General features: G+C 39.6%; 1 protein-coding gene across 1 annotated transcript in view; it reads left to right on the top strand.

The window, feature by feature from the left end:
• LOC123806514 (S-adenosyl-L-methionine-dependent tRNA 4-demethylwyosine synthase TYW1) overlaps positions 1–23,173 on the top strand; it is a 181,116-nt gene that overhangs the window by 148,217 nt on the left and 9,726 nt on the right. The window contains exons 14-15 of the mRNA XM_045819700.1: positions 4,979–5,089; positions 14,737–14,904. Coding sequence (XP_045675656.1) covers positions 4,979–5,089; positions 14,737–14,904 — 279 coding nt within the window. The remainder of the gene's footprint in view (positions 1–4,978; positions 5,090–14,736; positions 14,905–23,173) is intronic.

Consider the following 23,173-nt stretch of genomic DNA (forward strand, 5'->3'; position numbering starts at 1 on the left):
CACTGATAACCCACCATGTGATCTCCATTTCTGTGATTCTGTTCTGTTCTAGTTGTTTGCTTAGTTTGTTTTTGTTTTTTAGTTTCAGTTGTTGATAGTTGTGAGTTTGTTGTCATTTTACTGTTCACAGTTTTGACCTTCTTCCTTTTCTTAGATGAGTTCCTTTGACATTTACTATAAGGGCTTGGTGACAATGAACTCCTTTAACTTGACCTTATCTGGGAAGCACTTTATCTGCCCTTCCATTCTAAATGATAGCTTTGCTGGATAGAGTAATCTTGGATGTAGATCCTTGGCTTTCATGACTTTGAATACTTCTTTCTAGCTCCTTCTTGCCTATAAGGTTTCTTTTGAGAAATGAGCTGATAGTCTTATGGAAACTCCTTTGTAGGTTACTGTCTCCTTTCCTCTTGTTGTTTTTAAGGCTCTCTCCTTCTCTTTAATCTTGGGTAACTTCCTTGGGTTCAACGTTTTTGGGACTCTCTGGGCTTCCTGGACTTCTTGGAAGTCTATTTCCTTTGCCAGATTGGGAAAGTTTTCCTTTATCATTTGTTCAAATAACTTTTTAATTTCTTGCTCTTCCTTTTTTCTTCTGGCACACCTATGATTGAGATGCTGGAATGTGTAAAGTCCTAGAGGTTCCTAAGCCTCTCCTCATGTTTTTGATTTCTTTTTTTTTTCATTCTGTTCCAGTTGAATGTTTATTTCTTCCTTTTGTTCCAAATGATTGCTTTGAGTTCTGGTTTACTTCCCTTCATTGTTGGTTCCCTGTATATGTCTCCTTATTTCACTTTGTATAGCCTTTACTTCTTCCTTTATTTTCCAATATCTGCTAAAGTTGAATGTGTATATATTCTATGCTGCATATATTCTATGCTGCATATATGGGCCATATGTATACATCAAGACTATACAACATTGAATAACAGGAGATGTAAAAGAATGTATAGTTTCATTTATATAAATTTCAAACATAGATAAAAATCTGAACTATAATGTTAAAATCAGGGTATTAATATAAGGAGGGACCTCCCCTCAAATCGGAATTATCCTTTGGGTGGCTGTCCCTTGTAGTAGTTTTCCCCCACTAGGTGAGTGTTCTAGGAACTCATCTGTATCAGGGTACCAGCTGGCTCGTTATGAGAGGCTGCATTCAGCCTCAGTGAAGTTTGTTTGAAGACTCTTTCAATGCCTGCGCGCATTTTATGATGGGTGATTTACGAGCACACCTGCCCACACTTTATTGAGTGTTCAGCAGTTTCTGACCCAAAACAGGATGATCCCCGTGACCCACCCTGCCTATTCACCCAATCTCTCCCCGAGTGTCATTTTTTGTTGTTATTGCCCTGGATGAAAAAAGTCCTGAAAGTGGACCATTTTGCCGATGTGGAAGAGCTGAAACAAAAAACAGCAGAAGCACTAAAAGGCATCAAAATCCAAGAGTTCAAAAATTGTTTTGAGCAGTAGAAAAAATGTCTTGTTAGGTGTATTGCATGAAATGGAGGGTAGCCCAGGAGGGTACTTTGAAAGTGACTGAAGTTTAAATGTAAGAATAAATACACAATTTTTTATAAATAAATGCTGATGTTTTTTGTTCTCCCCCCGGTATATTAGTTGCAAATGGAGTACATAGTGACTGAGCCATGGGCATTTTCTTTGTGGTAATATTTTGAGCTGTACATTCGTGTTTTAAGTACATTTCTCTTTGTATGTTTTATTTCACTATGTAAGATGTTTATCAAACTAAGAGAGTCTGCCCTGGATTCATATCACTTGATGTTTCATATCTCAGCTTTGTTGCTTTCCAGCTGGGTAAATTGGGAAATATATTTAACAGCTCTAAGCCTGAAGTTCATATATATAATTTCAACATAATAAACATGTTTTGTAAGAATTATTGTGAAGATGAGATAACTATTGGAATTTTTGCTAAGATATTAAGCACTGAAAACAACAGCTGGCACATAGTAAGTCTGACTCATTGCTAACTCCTGCTGTTGTTATTATTGTTGATGTCCTTGCCAGTTTATTTGATCAAAGGAATTTTAAGGTTCTCTTGGAATTACATTATATTTATAAATCCATTGTGGCTTTCCATGTAGGTGCGTTTTTCTTAGGGTCTCAGAAAAATTTATTTTATTCACTGTCCATATTACTTCATAAATTAATCTTTTTATAGGTATTTATACATATATTTTACAGTTGTATGTAGAATTTGCTTTGTATTTTTTAATTGTACATGTAGTATGTATGTTGCCTATAATGGCATATAGAATCTGACACTCGGTAGGACTAACTGCTGCCAGGCGTGGTTCTAAGTGCTACATGGATTAAGACTTTGAATCCTGTGTAAAACCCTCATTTTCCAAAGGTAGGAACTGAGAACAGGGATTAAAGATAGCCAGCTCATGGTCGGGGGCTCATCTTGGCCCCAGAGTCCACATTTGCCCCACTACTGTATGCCAGAAAAGCTGCTGTTTTTTTTTTTTTTTTTTTTTAATTTGGTAACTGGCTACTTTTGCTTAATCTAATTTTTATTTATCTATTTTTAGTTTTTAAAGATTTTATTTATATTTAGAGGGGGGAAGTGAGGGAGAGAGGGAGAGAAACATCAATGTGTAGTTGCTTTCATGCCCCCTACTGGGGACCTGGCCTGTAACACGTGCCCTGACTGGAAATTGAACCAGTGACCCTCTGGTTCCCAGGCCAGCACTCAGTCCACTGAGCCACACCAGCCAGAGCTCTTTACTCTAATTTTTAGTTAATTTTCCTAGGTTTCCAGAAAGCCAGCTATATCACTTACAAGTAATTATTTTTTGTATACTATTCAGTAATTCTTGTTCTTGTTTTGATTTTAACTTTCAGAGAAGTGTTTATAAAAGTAATAGCGTGGACATTGTTCTTTTAATCTAAATGGAAATGCCTCTATTTTTCAAACCACTAAGAAACATTGACCTTTGACTGGAGAGTATTTTCTTTATGTTAAGGATGTGCTTTTTAATTATTGAGTTTACCAAATGGATTTTGATATATTTATTCTGTTTTGTTTTCAAAATTAAAAAACATCCCTAACATAAATTAGGGATGGCTTTTAAACTGTATCAAATGTCTTTGTGTATCTATGCAGATGGTCACATGGCTTTTCTGTGTTGAACTATTAATGTAGTGAGTTGTATTAATATATAGCCTAATACTGAATCATCTTTGTATTCCTAGAATTTTTAACATGTTGAATTTTATTTGCTAAAATTTCTATGAGATTTTGGTATATATAAGTACAAGTGAGATTGGTCTGTAGTTCTCTGCTGTTTTTGTCAGGTTTTGGCATTGGGTGATTTCTAGCTACGTAAGGGAATCTGGATGGTTTCTGTTTTGTCACGCATGTATATGACTAAAAATAAGTTTTGAGTACATTTTCTGGTATGCCTGCTTAATACTATTCATTAAATATCTCTTGTGTTTTTTTTTTCATTAACAGTGTCAAGTTTGTTTGTTTGTTTTTTACTAATTATGGAAATCTTCAAACATAAACAAAAGTAGGGAGTCGGTATCACTTTGTCCCTCTCTTACCTTACTTTGTTTTTCTCTAGGGTGTTTTGAGCCTTGCTACTTAAAACATGGTTTGAGGTTTAGCAGCAGGGGTGTTGCCGGGTGCTTTGCTGCAGATGAATGGATGTAATCATGGACACATAACTACGTGCATCTCATCACCTTTGCCATGTTCCATTGGTTATAGGCAAATCACATGTTCTGGCCCCACCGTTGCTTTAGATTTTAAACTATCTTTAGTAATGTTGTTCTGAGATGTTTAAAAACTGTATTCTGTCCTGTATGATACACATTTTTTTCACCCAAATTTTTGAGAGTAAAATAAGGATGCACATTATACATGGGTAGTACCAATTCCATATATATATATATAAATGTTTTTAATTCTTTTATTTATGCTTAAAAGTGTCAAAAGTGTAACTCTAGAAAGCAGTTACAATATCTGTATGCAAAATAATACCCTGGAATATGATAATCAGTTTTGTTTGTAAATATAAATAAAAATTGAATTAAAAAATTAAAACGAAAGATTTTTTCCTGAAAGTTTGGGCCAAAAATGTGGCTGTGCATTATACATGGCAAAATATGGTAAGTCTCTGAACTTTTAATTTGTCTTGAGTTCTGGAAAGGAGCTACATAGTCAAGGGCTATAAACTTTTAAAAGACTTTGATGACTGTTGTCTAATTGCTTTTCAGAAAACCAGCACCTCTCTGGGTTTTGTGGTACCAAATGGCAACACTGGCAGTTCAGGAATGTGCCTGTTTCGCCAACAAGAGATCATTAAATAATGAGAACATAGGAAAGAAGTCAAGAATAATTATAAATTCTTATCAGAAATATGAGTGATTAGTAACTGAAAGCCTGAAGGTTATTTAAAGTAATTTTTTTAAATTTTATTTATTTTCAGAGAGGGGAAGGGAGGGAGGAGAGAGGGAGATCAATGTGTGCTTGCCTCTCGAGCTCCCCCAGCGGGGGGCCTAGCCTGCAACCCAGGCATGAGCCCTAGACTGGGAATTGAGCCAGCGACCCTTTGGTTGCCAGTCTGGCACTTAAGCCACTGAACCACACCAGCCAGGGCAATTTGAATTAATTTTTGACAGTCTAAAACTATTTGGTCAACTTAACCATTTTTTACTAAATCTTACTCAATGTGTATTTGGCAAGGAACTTTTGGATACCTAAGAGTGTTAGTTATTGTGAGTGAAAGAAAAGAAATATGCCATTTTCTTTGTTTTTAAAAGGCTTATGAGATTCTTATTACTTTGTTTACAGTTCTTTCATATTTCTACAAAATATAACTTGAATTTGTAGAGGTTCATGCTGTCTTTCACATTACCTGGGTTCTCTGTGGGTTGAAGAAATGTGAAAGTCTTCCTGGGTGTAACTTCTACCAAGATGAAAACAACGTTGACTTTTCCTTTGTTTTAGCAACAGCGTACTGTCTACAGGCTGACTCTCGTTAAAGCCTGGAATGTGGATGAGCTCCAAGCCTATGCCGAGCTGGTGTCTCTAGGGAGTCCTGACTTCATCGAAGTGAAGGTAAGTCCCTGCTGGCCACTGCTGTGCACTTACTTCCCTGTGATGCTTTGTTGACCATCCTAGAGTTAAAAAATCTTTAAACTTCTACAGGAGATTCCAGATGTTTTATTTATTCATTCAGAAATATTAATCAAGAATCTGGGACTCTGGTAGTCATTGGGAATAGTAGCGGTAAAGGCCAAGCATTTGTTCTTACAAAGCTAATGATATTTCAGTGAGAGGTGGACAGTCAACACAAACTGAATGATCAAAAACTATGTACAGTTGACTCTTGAATGATGGGGAGTTAAGAGCACACTTGAAATTTTGTGTATAACTTTTGATTCCCCAAAAGCTTAACTGCTAATAGCCTACTATGACCAGGGCCTTCCCAATAACATAATCAGTTAATTAACATATGTTTTGAGTGTTATATGTATCATATACTGTACTCTTACAATAAAGGAAGCTGAAGGAAAGAAAATTTTATTATGAGAAAATCACTTACAGTATTTGTTGAAAAAAAATTACCTGTAAGTGGACCTTTGCTATTTAAGCATTAACTGTAGTAATATTAATATGCTAAGAAGTAAAAATGTTATAGTGAGTAATTGGTTTTTAAATAAATTTTTATTATGGAAAACTTCAAATATATAAGAAATGGAGATACTGCCTAATGGACCCCATTCATCCATCACCTAGCTTCAGAAATTACCAACTCATGTTTCAGCTATAGCTCTACCTATTTTCTTGCTTTTACTATTTTGAAGTAAAACCCCAAAATGTATTATTTTGAAGCAAACCCCTAAATTATATCATTGATCCATAACTGTTTAAATATATAACTATTAGAGATATACAATTAAAGATATATACTCATTTTAAAACACTTATTTAGAATTCTATTCTCATAACTAAACAATTTGAACAGTAATTTTTAAGTATTGGAACATACAAGGTTTCAAACTGTCCCAGCTATTTCAATAGTATTTTTGAATCTGGATCTAAATAAGAGCCATTCATTGTAATTAGATTATTTTTCTCTTAAATTTTTTAAAAATCTAATTCCTCTTTCATGTTTCTGCCTCCTTGTAATTTATTTTGTTGAAGAAAATGATTATTTATCCTGGCTAGTTCCTCATATTTATATTTCAGATTCTGCTGATTGCGTTTTGCTCTGCTTTCTATATTCCCTGTGGATTGGTACTTAAATCAAGAGAAGATTAATCAGATTTATTTGTGTGTGTGCGTGTTTGCATTTCAAGATTATTCCATGGTGGTATTGTATATTACCAGCAAAAGGCTCATAATGTCTGGTTGTCTGTGTCGTGTTTTTGCCAGTGTTTCTTTGGGATGGATTCCTGTAAGTTGATTGATGTATCAAGGGTAAGTTCATGTATTGTTTTGCTAGATATTATGTTTGGCTCTTCTGAATTTCATAAGCTAGAAGGCTTTTCTGAGAAGATAACTTTCTCAGCACTGATACCGAAATACTAAGAAGATAATATGCAAAGGCTCGAGGTCAGAGCATTCTGGCAGATGGCACAGATAGTGCACAGAGTTGGCAGTGAGAGAAGATGTAACAGAGAGGTGGGCTGGTGCCAGCTTTTGTTAGGCCTTCCAAGCAAGGATAAGAGAATTGGATTTTATACTGACTTCCATGGTAAGCTTTTCTGTATACCAAGTATACTTCTAAAGGTTTTAAGCTGGAGAGTGATGTGGTCTGATGTATGATTTTAAAACATCACCTTGCTGCTGGCATGAGTAGACTATGGAGGGTGATAGTAGAAGTAGGCAGACCAGTTACAAAGCCATTGCTTAATCCAAGCAAGAGAGGTGACGGTTTGGGGAAGGTCATTGGTAATATGGTTGGAGAAGAGTGCTGCATTTGGGATAAGTTTTGGAAATAGAGCCAACAGAACTTATTGCTAGATGATATGCAGGGAGTGACAGAACAAAGGGAATCAAGAATGGCACCAGATACTTGGCTTAAACAGTTGTTGGATGTGGAACAGTTTACTGAGATGGCAAGATCAGCGCGGGAGGGAAGTTAAGTCTAGGAAGTAATTTCACACATTCTATGTTGGCCTCATTAAATTTGAGGTATTTTTTAAATATCCAGATATAGGCTCAAACAGGCAATGGCTATGTAAGTGTGGAGGTCAGCAATAAGACAGTTGGCAATAATGATTTGGGAGTCATCAGCATGAGATGGTAGTTAAAGCTGTGGAGTGGCAGGAGGCATATGGCTTTCTCGGGCAACTAAGAATCCACCAGATGAGAGAAAGTGACCAGGAAATTCACCCCATCTCTGAAAGCTCCACTTTTCAGCTAATATTTATGAAGTTGAATATACTCTGTATTGAATCACAGGATATTTCAGAGTTTTACAGCTCTCTTTTAGTAAGTTCAGCTTTCTGTCTTACTGTGCTCTAGAGGGTTGGGAAGTGGGAACAGGTGGAAGAAGTACCACTGTCTGAGTGTGTGGCATTTTATCTGTAGTCAGGTCAAAGTCACTCTTTTCTTGGAAATTGCTCTTTAATGAAGCAAAGATACAAACTACATCTGAAATATATATGTTGGCTTAAGTGAACCTTTCCAACATATGAGATTAATGGTGTTTTAATTTATGATTTAGCTATTAAAGAGTGCTGTCTCAAATTATGTTGCAGTAAAACCTCTGTTATAAAGCAGTTTGGCTGGATAACATGGCCGTCTATTTTCATTTTCCTTCTTTTATTTTCTTTCATGTATTCTATAATGAACGAGATATTTTATAATCTGAAAAGAATCAACCAATTTATTTCTTAAAGAAAGATGGCTACTGTGTAAACAGTGTAATTCTTTAAAAAAAAAAAAAAAAAAGTTTTTAGCCCTGGCTGGTGTGGCTCAGTAGGCTGAATGCCCGCCTGCTAATGAGAGGTCGCCGGTTCGATTCCTGGTCAGGACACATGCCTGGGTTGTGGGCCAGGTCCCTGGTTGGAGGCATATGAGAGGCAGACGATTGATGTTTCACTCACACGTCAGTGTTTCTCTCCCTTTTTTTCTCTCTACCTTTCCCTCTCTGTAAAAATAAATAAAATCTCTAAAAAAAGATTTTACAGTCATACCTTGGCACACATTGGCTTCAGAACTCGTCAAACCCTGTACACATCACATTTTGACGAGAAAAAAATGTTTCAGCACTCTGTGCTTGCTCAGGACTTGCCACACCTGTTAGAACTTGTATGAGTCATGATGTGCCCTGCAGGAGAAAATGCTTCATCGTTTGGTACTCGTCACGAGTTCTGGACTGAATTAACGATGAGTACTGAGGTACCGCTTTATTTATTTGTTTTTAGAGAAACGGGAAGGGAGGGGGAGAGAGAGGGAGAGAAATATCAATCAGTGCTAGAAAAAAACGTCAATTGACTGCCTCTTGTATGTACCCCAACTGGGGACCATACCTGCAACCCAGGCGTGTGCCCTGACTCAGAATCAAATCAAGGAGCTTTCGCCTTGTTGGATGATGCCCAACCAACCGAGCCACATCAGTCAGGGCAACAGTGTAATTCTTTGATGATTATTTTTTCGTTGGGCAAATTATGAACATAACTAGGAAATATATAAAACCTTCTGTCTGTGCCTGAGACATTATAATAACATAGTTTCTTTCAAACAGTATTTCTATTTTGCTATTTTATCCCTGCATTCAACAAATATTCTGAGCTTGCTCCATGTGCCAGGCCTCATCAAAGCAAGCAGATGAAAATTTAATATAGACATACCATTTGGCAAATGGATGTCTTATGGAATAAGGCAAAGTCTACAAAAGTAAGAGAATTACACTGAGAGATTTCATTTGAAAATTCTTGGAGAAATGTATAATCTAATGATAATTGTAAAATGTCTTATTTAAATGATAGAATATGTAGTAGATAACAGTTTGTGTTGTACCGGGGAAAACATGGTGACGATCAGTGTGTCTCATGCAGGGGACGTGCAGTGTCACCCTCCGACGCGCTGGGGCCGCTGCGCATTGGGTCGCGCTGTGAAATCCAGCTCTCATTTGTCTGACGGGTTAATGGGCGTCTTCCTTTCAAACTGAAGTAGGAAAAGGGATGTTCACTGAATATAGTATGCTATTCAGGTCAGGTTACAAAATAATATTTATTATTTGATTATACTTTTTGTATGTTGAGATCTATTTATATAAGAGAAGTATGGAAGGACATATACTAGACTGTTAACAGTGTTCTATTTGATCCAAGGGGAAGGAAAGGCTTAATTTTTATACCCCTGTGTTGTGATATTTTAGTGAGCATATATTGCTTTCATAGTTTAGGTGACTGAAATGAAATCAGTAAATGGAGAAGGCATACTTTCCTGTTCAGTTAGGTTAAACTATTTAATGTCTGAAAAGGCGAGCTATTGTTTTATTAGTTAAAGTTAAAATTTTCTAAAACAGAGTTTTAACCCCCCCCCCCCCGAAAACATTTGTGGAGTCTAGTAATATGGCAGGCTAAGATAACCTCAAAGTCCTCCAAAACCAAACACAGAAGTAAATATGTTATGAGAAACGCACTTCAGAGAACATAGCCCATCTGAGAACGCAGTCAGGTCTCTAAGGGGATTCCTTAGGGGTAGAAGAAGAGAGACCTCCTTGGTGGTACTCCATAGCTCTGGCAGAGACAGGACTGAGGTTTAAAGGACGAAAGACGAGTCCCTTTTAACTTCAGCGAAAGGCTGAATTAGGACAGAATTTACCCACTGACACAGAATGGCACTTGGAGACTTATGCCTTACCTATACTGTTGGTGGAAAGAAAAAGTCTTCCAGGACCTGTCCCTCAAAAGGGTTGGCATTAAAATTTAATAGTACCTCATGGTCACATAAAGGCTCTGAAGATGTGAAATTGATAGTACTATCGGACCCCAGGCCACCCCAGTATTGGTACGCCTGGGGCTCTCTGCAGAAGCAAACACAATATCGTTCCTATCCTTTCTCTCTATTTCCTGGACGTGTGAGTGTGTCGGGGTGCGGGAGTCTCTCACAGTCTGCACACACTGGTTTCTCACATGGGGAAGGTGGAAGAACACAGCTTTGATACATTTCTGAAGGGTCTGGAAGGAGCTGAGTGGACTAGCTACTATCTTCCTCGGGCGTAAACTTCCTCAAGATGAAAATTAGAATAATAATAGAAATTTCATAGCTTTGTTTTGAGAAATCAGTGGAGATATGGGTATGTCTGGATTCTGTAAATGTTTAACTCACTTTCCATTAAGCACATTTATTTAAATCAATAGAAGCTATTTATTATATTGATTTCCTCTTTTCTTCCTTGCTAATCTTGTAAAATATTTTTTTCTGTTATATTCCCTGTAAATTAACTTATATTTTAGCTTCATTAGGCTTAAATAGGCCTTTATTTGCTAACCTGAGAATTTTAACTATCATTATTGGCTTGCTTGTTTGTGAAAATGTGTTTCATGTCACAAGCATCTGTCTCATTGAAAAACTTTCACAATACAGTCTACTTATAAATGAAACACTGCCTTTGTATTCTCTGCTAGCATTGCACCTTGAGAATCGTAAGTGTTCCGTAATTATTTGTTGTCCAGTGATTTATGATTTAAAACTCTCTTACCTGTAGCACTGCAACAGTCTGCAGAGCTCAGTCCTTGCAGGATGCATCTTGCAAAACCATTTTTAGCACAGCCTCACTCCTTCTGCACACAAAGGTAAGGAATAGAGCCCGCTGTTCATGTATGTGTTGGTCAATTGGTTCTACTAGTGTTGGTCAGTTGGTTCATGATTGTTAAGGACTAGAAAAATTTTGAGTAATGTGGATAAATTTTACATTAGGTCAAAAAGAATTCTGGGGTTTATTATCATTTAGAAGAATCTTTCACTGGATCTTTAGGTCATTTGGCATAGATTGTTTGGGGGTACCGAGAGGAATAGGCTCAGAATTTAGACTTAATATTCCAGTATTCTGGTAAAGGATATGCCAAGGTGTGATGATGTCAAGGTCACATGTGGTTGGGGTTCCTGACTGGAGATTGAAGAGATGATGGGGAATTTGGCCAGGTGAAGACTGGGTGCGGAGAGGGACGGTCCAATAAGACCTTGAAGCCGCGTTGAGAAGCTCGGGCTGTAGTCTGTCGGGGGAGCTATTGAAGCATATTCAGGATATACGAATGACATGTGTGATGTGTATTGCTGCAAAATATCATAAAGACATTTCTTTTCTCCTCAGACTGTAGTGTGGAAGAAAAGGGGCCACATACTAAACCTGAGAAACTCAGGGGGAGGCCTGTGTGGTGGCTTTACAAACTCAGGGACCTGAAGTAACCATGGGATGGTTTGAAATGAAAACTTTCTAACTAAAAGCAGATCATGGTAGTTGGTTATGTCCTAGGCTGGTATTTTTCCCTAACAAAGGTCAGTCTTTACCTTAACTGAGCCTGTCTGTTGTCTTTTTCCATCTATGATAACACACCTTTAGAATAGAATATCCACTTTCCTTTTTCCTCCAGACCTTTCAAAGCACAGGCCCTGCACCAGAGGTTTCCACGGATCCCTCATTGTTATTGTTATCATGTTAATTGTTGACTGTGAACTATCCTGTACCCACCTATGTAAAAGTTAGTGTCTGTTTTACTTTTTATCCAATCCCAGAGGTTTCCCTGCTTTGCTTCCTCACGCCTCCCTAATCTATTGCCAGTGGATTTTATGTAACCCTCTTATGCCTCCGCTTTTGATTGTAATGTATAAAATAAGGTGCTAAACTGCTATTCTCCAGAGCATTTTCTCAACTTGTTGAGGTTTTGCTTCCTGGCAATTGCCAACTGTCAGTTTGGCTGAAACAAACTCACAGAAATTCTCTACATTTGAGTGTTTCTTATGTTGACAATAGGGAACAAAAACAGTATCAGGAATCTTTAGACACCCGGTCAGTTTAATTAGAATAGCAAGCTGCCAAAAGACCCACAGACCTTGACTCCCCAGGTAAACTTTCCAGCAGCCAGTAAAAACCGACCGTACGGCCCCATCTCCTACAGCAGAGAGATCCAGCAGAAAGGCACAGTGTAACAGTGTGGGTTATGCTATTCACTCCAAAGCCCAAGTTGAGTAAGTGGTCCTGTTCTGTAGGAGCTTTCTTTGGGTCTACTTGTTACTCCTCAGCCTACAGATTCTGGAGTCTGTGACTGCTATTCAGTTGCCACATTATGCCCATCTGTTTTCTTGAGGTGGTTCTTTTTTCAGAGTTGTGAGGGAAGAACTTGATGCTGGTGATAAATGGAGAGGGCGTGTGGGGTGCTGGTGGGATGAGCGGGTGGTAGATAGCCATGCCATGAGAGAAAATGAAGTGTTTTTAGACAATTCAGGGTTAAGTGTGACCAGGAATAAAGTCAGGACAAGTCATTGGGAGACTAGAGTATTGGAAGAAGTAAGGCAGCCAAAGCAAAGGAGAGAGCACCACAGAGCGAGGGCATTAGGAACCAAACTGTAATTAGGGCTCAGAGGTTCCCGGAAGTGACTCCACAAACGAATTCACTGAAGCCGGTTTCTGCCCGTGGCATTTCTGTCATGGTGAAGGCTCAGGCTCTGTGGGTGGCTCAGCCAGTTACCTTGTACTACCTGCCTCAAAAGACTTTGTTTGGCGAAAGTTAGAACTTTTACGTGAAAGTGCTTTGGAAAGTGTTATAAAGCATCGTGCGAGCCCTGGCCACTGTGGCTCAGTTGGTGGGGCGCTATCCTGCAAACTGAAGGGTCGCCAGTTTGATTCCTGGTCAGGGCACATGCTGGAGTTGTGGGTCTGGTACCTCCTTGGGGTGTGTGCAGGAGGTAACCGATTGATGTTTCTACATCAGTCTCTCTCTCTCTCTTTTTTTTCCCTCCTTTCCCCTCTGTCTAGAATCAAAAGAAAAAATGTTGAAAATAATTAAAATACAAATTTTTTAAAAAGCATCATGTGACTGTATGGAAAAGTACAGTGAACTGTGGCATTCATTCTTTAATTTCATTTCCAAGCCCAATCTCTCCTTAATGTTTCATGATTTATTGTTGCTGAATAAGAAATATTAAAATACTTTCCAAACCCATTGTCATGAATATAAGATGTTATCTAAAACCTCTGCCTCAATGAACTAACCTTTTAAATATTAAAAATCAATTCCTTAGAATTAACTGCTTCGTACATGGTTCTTCATATAATTTATACATCATGAACAGTATTCAAATCAAAGTCAAGTTTATTTTTATGACCGACTTGATCTGTCAATAAGTCACTTTTTTTTAATACATATGGATATGTTTAGCAGTTTTTCAGCCATGCTTTCTTAAAAGATTTTTTAAACTATTATTTGCTTTTTTAATTAATCAAAAACTCAGACTCTCTGTGTAACAAATTCAATAAATTATTGGACTAACAGAGAAGATTCTCTTGTTTATCATAACTAAGCTGGGTCACTTAAGGTTGTTGTTCAGCAAAGGTCATCTCAGTTTGGTATCCCAGCCCTTTTTTGAACAGCCATCTGGAATAGAGTATTTTGCAGAGCTCATCTGAGTTTTTGGCCATCTCCCAGCTCTGCCATCTGTAGGGTCAAGGTCACTCTGCAGTGTTCATTTGTGGGTTTTTCACTTAATGTCATTCTTCCCCCTCTAGTATGTTGTGTGTCTGTGTGGGTCTGTGTGTGAAAGAGAGAATGAATGAGACAGACAGACAGACAGTGTATGTGAGTGGTGTATATTTTTCATTTCAGTATTCCTTACTAGTAGCATATCTAGAGTATTCTAACCATTTGTTGGGAAAGTTAGAATAACTTGATTCTAGGGTATCTGAAGAGCCTACAAAGTGAAGATATCCATTATTATTAGAACATTAATTATTTATCATTATATAATCGACCAAGTAGAGAACTTAGTTATAAAACTTGGGTTTTATGTGCCTGGGCTGTCAAGTACAGTTCAAAACAGAACCAAAGTTAACTCACAGCATAAGGATTTCTGTGAAGTTGAGACGCATGTATGCATATGTAGGTGTGCTTAAGTGTCTGTATGGGTATCCACACAAGTATTTCCTGTTTGGCATGATTCTCTGTTTATGTGTGCATAGATCCATATACAAAATACATTACAAAGTGATATCCTTACAGAATAAAGAATAATAATGGGATCTGTATCCAGCGTTTTATAGAAATTTCACCAACCTCAAATCTAAGCTATACTAGAGAATGGTAACTGAATTTATTTTCCTAGTGAATAGATTGTTCAGTGAATTTTTATGGGTGTCAACTATGCCTGAATTATTATAGTAGGGGACTGTACTTCCCTGAGAGCTAATCCATTACAGTGTCGAAATGAATCTAAACGGAAAGATATGTCACTGGTTCAAACACATCCTGTGACTAGGCAGCAGAGACTGTGACAGGACACAAGCACAGGTGCCCACGCAGCGGCGTTGTCACAGAGTGAAAAGAACATCGGCCGGGGAGCCCCAGTGCTGTCTTTGTCACTATCGACTTGCATTAGCTCCCAAGAAAATGTTATCATCTCTGTGGTACTTTCTTCACTTTAAAATACAGATGGGATTGGATTGGATGACCTCCAAAAGGCTTTTTGGCTCAGAAACTTTCTCTATGACATTTAAGTAATTGTCTCTAACTATTGTGATGTTTCCACAGGGTGTTACCTACTGCGGAGAGAGTTCGGCAAGCAGTCTCACCATGGCCAATGTGCCCTGGCATGAGGAAGTGGTACGCTTTGTCCGTGAATTGGTGGCTCTGATCCCTGACTATGAAATTGCTTGTGAGCATGAACATTCCAATTGCCTCCTGATTGCTCACAAAAAGGTAAGATAATTCAAATACACATTCTTCTCCCATTCTTCTGTCCTTACCCTTACTGCTTTCTTCTTCTCTTCCCTCTTTATTTTCCCTTCACCTTATAATAGTGAATAGTGAATGCTTTTTGGCTACCTTTGCTAAAACAAACATTTAAAAAACTGTACATTCTGTCTGTTGGGTTCATAAACTTTCTTTTTTGTGTGAAATTACATTGTATTTAGTCCTCATGTAGGCACTTCAAGTGCTTTCTGGATTGTAATTGGTGCATGCTGAAAACAAAAGCAAAACACCCTTGTAATAACCTCTAGTCCTTTCCCGGAATGACAAAGGAAAACTAAAAAGTAAACAACCTCCATATGAGTGTTTCTGACTGTCAGGGGAAATGAAATATTGAAGTATTTATCAAATTTTAAATCACTTGGAACCTTGGCCTCTGGAGAAAGTTTTCTGAGATTTTGGTTCCTGATTCTATTTCCATTTTTCTCCTTCAGTAGTTTTATTAGGCAGAATAGTTATGCGAATCTGGTGTATCTCTTAAGTCAGTCATGCCTAGCAAAGGCGAATTCAGTTCTTCGTAGAGGTAGGCCGTTAAAATCAGAAGGTAAACGCAAATCGGGGGCTAGTGTTAGAGTAGCTATGATGATACGTCCTTATGGAAATATTTATACAGAAACAATGTAGCAGCTGGAATTCAATTTAAAATTAAAAAAAGGTGCAGTACATGGTGTGTGGATGGGTTGAGCATTGTAGAGGCTAGATGATGGATCTATAGAGGTTCATGCTCCTCTGCCTAGTTTTTTATTCAGTTTCTTCATTAAAAATGCTTTTTTAAAAAAGTGGACACAGATGAACTTTGAAAACATGGTACCAGGTGAAAACCAGGCACAAAAGGCCACCTATTGTATAATCCATTTATATAAAATGTCCAGAACAGGTAAATCCGTAGAGATAGGAGATATATTGGTGGTTGCCAGAGTCTGGGGGAAGAACAGACTGAGAAGTGACTGCTAATAGCTATGGGATTTCTTTTTGGGGTGATGAAACGTTCTTGAATTATATGGTGGTGTTGGTTGTGCATATATGTGACTATACCATTGGAAAAATATCACATTTTAAAAGGCTGAATTTTATAGTGTATGAATTATATCACCTTAAGGTAGATTAATACCAAAAACTTAGTAAAGGTCAAGGGTGGGCTACTGTCATTCTGGTGTGGTGTCGAACTCCTTTAGTGTCCTCTTGTCTGGGAAGCTTTTAATCTGTCTTGTTCTAAGTGAGAGCCTTGCTGGGTGGAGTAACCTTGATTGTAGGCCCTTGTTTTTCATGATTTGGAATTTTTCATGCCATTCTCTTCTGGCCTGAAGGATTTCTGTTGAGGAATCAGCTTGACAGTGTGTGGGAGCACCCTTGTACGTAATTAACTGCTTTACTTTTAAGAGTCTCTCTTGTCCTTTAACCTTTGGCATTTTAATTATGATATCTTGGTGTGGGCCTCTTTGGGTTCCTCTTGTTTGGGACGCTCTGTGCTTCCTGGACTTGTGTGTCTATGTTTCCTTCTCCTGATTAGGGAAGTTTTCCATCAGTATTTCTACAATTAGGTTTTCAATCCCTTGCTCTCTTTTTTCCTCATACCCCTGTGATGTGAATGTTGTTGCCAGCGGTCCCTTACACTGCACTCATTTTTTAAATTCTTTTTTGTTTTTGCTGTTTTGATTGGGTGTGCTCTGCTTCCTTGTCTGCCAGGTCTCTGGTTCAGTCCTCGGCTTCATCTAATCCACACTGATGCCCTCTGATGAATTATTCATTTCAGTTATTGCATTCTTCAGTTCTGACTGTTTTTTTTTTAAATATATTCTATCTCCATTTTTGTTTCCTATCTCTTTGTTGAAGTTCTCATTGAGTTCATTAATTCTTCTAAGTTCATGGAGCATTTTTATAACCAGTGTTTTGAACTCTGCATTTGGTAGATTGCTTGTCTCCATTTTGTTTAGTTCAGTTTCTAGTGTTGTATGCTGTTCTTTGATTTGGGACATATTTCTTTGTTTCCTCATTTTGGTTGCCTCCCTGTGTTTGTTTCTGTGTATTAGGTAGATCTGCTATGTCTTCCAGTCTAGGCTGAGAGGTCTTGTATAGTAGGTGTCCTGTGGGGCCCAGCGGCACAGTCTCTTTGGTCACCTTAGCTGGGTGCTCCGGAGGTGTCCCTTGTGTGGGTTGTGTGAGCCCTCCTGTTGCAGTGGAGCCAGGATTGCTTTTGGCACATCATTAGGGGGTGTGTTGACCCTCAGGCTGATTTGCGGTGAGGAACAGCAGTGACTACAGTGGAGGAACTGTTGTGTGGGGGCTGACCCCACAGAATGGTACTCACTTCAGTGGGGCTCTGGTGCCCGCCAAGTCTGCCCTTTGTGTATGTTGTTTGTGGAGCTGGTTGGGTGGTGCTCCAGTGTGGCCTGAAGTCGGCCACCAGGTGTGTTAGTTCTGGGACATCTTGGTAGGGGCTCTGGTGCAGGTCAAGGTCAGCTGCTGCCTGTACCCTGGCCCAGAGCCAGTGGTAGGAGTACAAAGTGATTTGCAGATGATTGCCACGTGTGCTGGTCTTGGGGGCACCTGGCAGAGGCTAAGCTATGAAGCAAGGCAGGTAGCTACTAGTGCTGGGCTTGGGGCTGCTTAGCAAGAGGTACAGGGCACACTGAAGCCAGTTGCTGCTTGTTTGGAGTTTGTGGACCTTTGAGATATTTTCAGAATGTTTCTAGCATGAGCCAAGACAGGTCATGTGCATGGAAAACCATTGGTAGATTTTCGGGCCAGGTATTCGTGTTGGGTAGGGCAGGGTCTCTGGGAATACCAGAGTGGGCCAACAATGTTAGCAAGGTTGTTGGAGACTCAGACTGGGTGCCCAGCTGTGCATGCCAGCTTTCTGGGGCAGGGGTTCAACAAAGGGGTAATGGTGTCTGCTAGCACTTATGTTCCAGGCGTGAGCTGCTCAGAAGCTAGTCAATTCAGTTCCTCCCTGTGTGCCCCTGGCACTTTTCAAGCTGCTGCCCCAGCACTGGAGCTCAAGTGGGCCCATCAGTGAGTTAAGTCCATGCGCAGGCTCTTTAAGACTTGCTGTGTCTAGGTCTCCAGCAGCCCTCTGTCTCACTCAGTCGCAACATCCACAGCTTTTCACAGCCAGAGGTTATCAGGAATTCTCTTCCCATCACCGGAACCCTGGGCTTGGGAACTCTGGCGTTAGGACTCCTTGCTCCCCAGGGGGGCCATTGCATCTTTGACATCCCTCCTGTTTCTTAACCACCACATGTGGGTGTGAGACCTGCCTGTTCCACATCTCTGCCCCTCCTACCAGTCTTGATGTGGCTTCTTCATATTTATATCTTAAGATATGTGACTTCTGTTCATCTAGTCTTCTAGTAGTTCTCAGTGATGCTTGTTCTATAATTTAGTTATAAGTTTGAAGTAGTTGTGGGAGGAAGCAAGCATTTTTTAGCTACTGCACCCTCTTGACTTGGAGTTTCTTTAATAAATTTTTTAAACATTTAAAATAATAAAGAACCTATTTGTCATAATTCTGTTTAATAAAATTTTCCCTCTGTGAAAGATAAAAAAATAATGAGAACAAGATCCTTGGTGAAGAAGCTTTGCTGTTCTGGACTGTGGGAGTCCATACAACGGCCTCATCCAGCCAACAGGGCCACTGGTCCTTAGCGTATGCTGCCTTCATTTAGCCCAGGCCATGCCTGACTGCCTGTGGTGTGTTTTTGAGATCCTCTATGACCTTTGGAGTTTGTTGTAATATTGCATAGGTTTGCCTCTTCCCTTATTGTTAGGTTTGAGGAATTGTTGAAGCAAGGTGACTTGAATCATACTTAACCTCATGTTTTGTGATTCAGGGTTCTTCTGCATTGATGTTTTGTAGCATTATTTTTGTGACAATAAAACTAAAATTTTCCCTTTTAGCTTTTTCCTTTTGCATGAAAGAGTCTTTTTCTGAGCTACTTAATACGATTATTCTCAGATTGTCTTGAGAGGGAGTGTATTTAGTTTTGCTTTTGTCTTAGGGTTGTGACAGCTAATATAAGTGTAGCCTACTGTTATAGATGGAATGTTTATATCTCTTCAAATTCATATGTTGAAGTACTAACCCTTCGCTTTGGCTGTATTTGAGATAGGGCCTCCAAGAAAGTAATTAAGGCTAAAGGAGTTCATCAGGGTGGAACGCTGATCTTGTAGGACTGTTGTCCTTATACAAAGAGACACCAGAGTGTGCCCTCTCCCCACAGCTGCCCTGTGCACACACTAAGGCCATGTGGAGCCGTAGCAAGAAGATGGCTGTGTGCTGGAACCTTTATCTTAGAATTCTAGCATCTAGAACTGTGAGAAAAAAGAATACTTGTTTGTAAGACCACTAGTCAGTGTTTTTTTGTCACGGCAGCCCTGGCAGACTAGTATACCTGTTTTTCATTACATTCACTTGGTGTTCTGGTGTGTGTGTTCTTGGTGTTCTGGTGTGTAGACATTGACAGAGTTGCCAGTTTTCAGATGTTAGCTTACAGTTGTATCTGAGCAACTAATTTTTTCCATTTTAAGCCAGGTTAGAGTTTTGTAGTCAGAATAGACCAGATGTTCTTCAGGCTGCATTAGAGTTAGGAAATCAATTTAGTGTGTTGTAGCCAGTCATTTTTTAAATGAACTAGATTACCTATACTTTTGTGGAAGTTGTGTTTCTATAATATGTGTGTCAGTGCATGTGTGTATGGTAGGTTAAGATATAAGATACTATTTTTTACTGTAGTTGTAGCAAAAAAAAGGAAAGGATTTTAAATTTATTGTTGTAGTCCAAGCTAATCTTTTAGTCTCTCTCAGAGTAGCTATGGCAAGTGATTATTGATCAAGTTGAGGGAAAAGGAAGACCAAGACTGTGGACCCTGAGGGGAGGAGGGAAGACACGGGGAAGAGGAGAATATTATTATATGTTGGGAACCGCCCTGCCGGGTTTCAGGAGCTGTAACTCCCCGTGGCTAAGGCTAAGTGGGAGACCTCCAGACCAGGAGACACTAAGGAGACAAGCTTATCTCCCTGGCAGGAGTGCTGCCTGTTCCTAGCCTGGACCCCATTGCTTGGTCAGTTAGCCAGTGACGGGTAAGATTCCTCAGAGGAGGATGGACTTCGGACAGGCATGATTATGTGGGAAGGCCCTCAGGGAAAGACTCAGGGGGTTGTGGAAAAAAGGGGGTGATCGACCCCCGCCCCTTGACTTTGACAAAGCCTGAGTCCTCATTCTGCCTGTGAGACATCCAGATCTCCTGGCTGCCTTTGTCTCCTCTGCCCAACTCAAGCCTGTGACAATAGACAAGGGGTGGTGCAATCCGAAACTGGGGACAGTGGACTTCCCAAGATGATTAGGCCTGATAAAAAGATATGTAAAATCCTGTGAAGCCTGCTTTGCTGAGGATGCTCTTAATTAGATTATGAAGGCCCGGGAAGAAAATGAACTTAGCCTCTTAGGTTCTGTAGTCTTTTAGGTGATAAGACCCCAACTCAGTGAGAGCCCTTTTTAGCCCTTTGAACGTTATCTATCTGTTTGATCCTCACTGCTAGACAATGGTTAATAAGCTGTATCCGTGTTCTTACCCAATACTACCTAATAAAAGCCTACTCAGGCTGCGGCTTGGGGTGCTGTCCTTGGAGAGAGTGGCCAGGCCACTTGGAGGCCCCCTCCCCTTGAGAGGGTAGCTGTGCCGTCCCTGTTCCTCCACAGGACTCAGTAGTCTGTGTGTATTTCTCTCCTGTCTTGAGCATTTGCAGTGGCCGTGGATCCTGCTGGCCGGTATCTGCCATAATTATATGTTTTGCTTAACCAACCAAGCAGGGAGCCCCCGAGAGAGCTCTTCTAGCAGGCCCGAGCTGGGAGTGGGATGGGGAGATTTGTCACATCCAAGTTTGCGCTCCCAAAGTGCCTTGTGTATAACCTCACTCACCGCACTAAATGCCTTGTGACTGAGCCAAGTTTGTGTTGGTACTCCATAAATGTTTATAATAGGAATAAAAGGTAGACATCATTATCAGCTTTATTTTCTCGTCATACATATTAAGGACATGTTTACTCCTGCATTAGTTGGGAAATCATCACACTTCCAGTCATTCATGCCTTCTGTTGTGAATACACTGTGAAAACAGTCTACACTATTCCGTAGTAGAGCCAAGAGCAGCAAAATTTCATCCAGTCTCTCCAGATGTCAGTAGAACAGGTGGAAATTTTTTTCATCATGTAGTCTTACAGCTTGTTTAAGAGGTAAGGTAGAAGAGGCTAGGCCTCTGTATGTCCTCGGTGATAGCATAAAATATAAGTCAGTTATATTCACAAAACTCACAGTCTTGGCAGGGTTAAGTAGGATGGGGACGCAACTACAGAAGCAATTATAATGTATTCTTGTTGGGCAAGTTCAAGGTACAGTGAAGCTCTGTGGCAGAGGAATAGTCATAGTCTCAAATGATTTGAGTATCAAGTGATTCAGAAAAACTTCCCAGAGGAGAGGACATTTATAAGGAGACCTGAGGCTTAGGTAGGTGTTAATGAGACAGAGCGAACAGCATGGAAGTCATATGATGGAGCTAGTTCACGAGGAGCCTCCAGATGGAGACTGGACCATTAGACTGACTGTAGGTCCTAGATAATGGGGCTGTATTCAACTGTTGGCACAGTCATCTCAGGCAGTCTGCAGAAGTTGGAAACAGCAAACACTGGAATCAGACGGTCAGTCAGAAGGAAGACGTGCTGAGTCCCGAAAGTGAGGGCCTGTGTTCGAGTGGTTTCAGGGCATGGTGATAGGAATGCCACTAAGGAAGAATCAGTGGGGCCTGGCTATTTTTTGGATGTGACGGGCCAGGGAAGGGAGGGGCACCTTGGACTCTGGTGGAGGTTCAGCACCCGGGATGACAGTGATTGCTTTCACAGTACTAGAGAACATTCAAGAGCAGTCAGTCTTGGGAGGGAAAATGACAGGAGATATGGATTTTACATTTTGAATTATAGAGTTCAAAGAGCCCTTGGGGCACCATTTCAAAAAAATGGTCTTATTAGAAGAAATTTTCTCATGATTCATAGGTAAAGTTTTCCATTTGCTTGGCATTTTTCCCCCTAGAAAGCTCTTAGCTGTTAGGTAAAAAATTACGTGTCATTACAGCACAGTGAATATAGTCAATAATATTGTAATAAGTTCGCACAGTGACAGATGGTTACTACACTTATCATAGTGGTCACATCATAAGGTACATAAATGTTGAATTACTATGTTATGTAACTGAAAGTAATATAATATCGTGTGCCAACTCTACTTTAATAAAAAAATGTAAAAATCAGATGTCATTTAAATTCAGCATAATTTTAATATCCTAAGTCTAGGAATCTGTACATTTTTAATATTTTTCTTACCTAGAATGTGAAATTATTACTTAATGTGGTTTATAATTAGAGGTTTTATTTTTTTTTTTAAAGACAGTGGCATAGCAGATCGAGTATCAGCGTGTTATACATTTGCATGAATGAATGAATGCCAAGTAGATACTTTGAATTAAAAGCTTCCACAGTTCAATTAGTATTTCCTTCAGAGTCTCCGTAAATTTCTGTTTTCTTCATTTCTGGTCATTATTCTACAGTTACTTTTGAGAAGCAATTTTCTTAAGGGAGTACAAATTGGATAATTTCCCTTTACTGAATTGAAATTCTTAACAAAGCTTTCCATTAATGAGATATTGTATCCACGTTAGGCTGAAAGTGTTTGAGTCATTAAGTTACCATTACAGAATTAGAGTCATTGATTAAAGCTTCACTAATAATGCAAGCACACTTCAGTAATAAAAAGGATCCCGCTAGGTACTGCTAACACAGCCATGAAAATTCACACCAGGTAAAAGTGGCAACAAGAAGGAGGGGTCCCAGGTGGCAGAGCAGGTGGAAGTTGTACTCACCTCCTCCCAGGACCACATCAAAATTACAGACTAATCTACCTAGATAACCATCTGAAGACTGGCCAAACAGAAGTGTTATAACTAAGGATTTACAGAAGACTCACAGAGACTGGTAGGAGGAGTGGTGACACAGAAAGGGCTGCTCCCACACCCACATGAGGTGGTTGAGAATCTGGAGGATCAAGGGGTCTCCAACCCACACCAGGCTCTAGGGCCCAGAGCACCAGTGCCAGGACGAGGAGCCCAAATAATATCTGACTGTGAAAAATCAGCAAGGATTGTATCTGCCTGGGTGAGTTGGGAGATAGCT

The sequence above is a fragment of the Phyllostomus hastatus genome, unplaced genomic scaffold (assembly GCF_019186645.2).
Source record: "Phyllostomus hastatus isolate PE091 unplaced genomic scaffold, TTU_PhHast_1.1 phas_scaffold_385, whole genome shotgun sequence".
Lineage (NCBI taxonomy): Eukaryota > Metazoa > Chordata > Mammalia > Chiroptera > Phyllostomidae > Phyllostomus > Phyllostomus hastatus.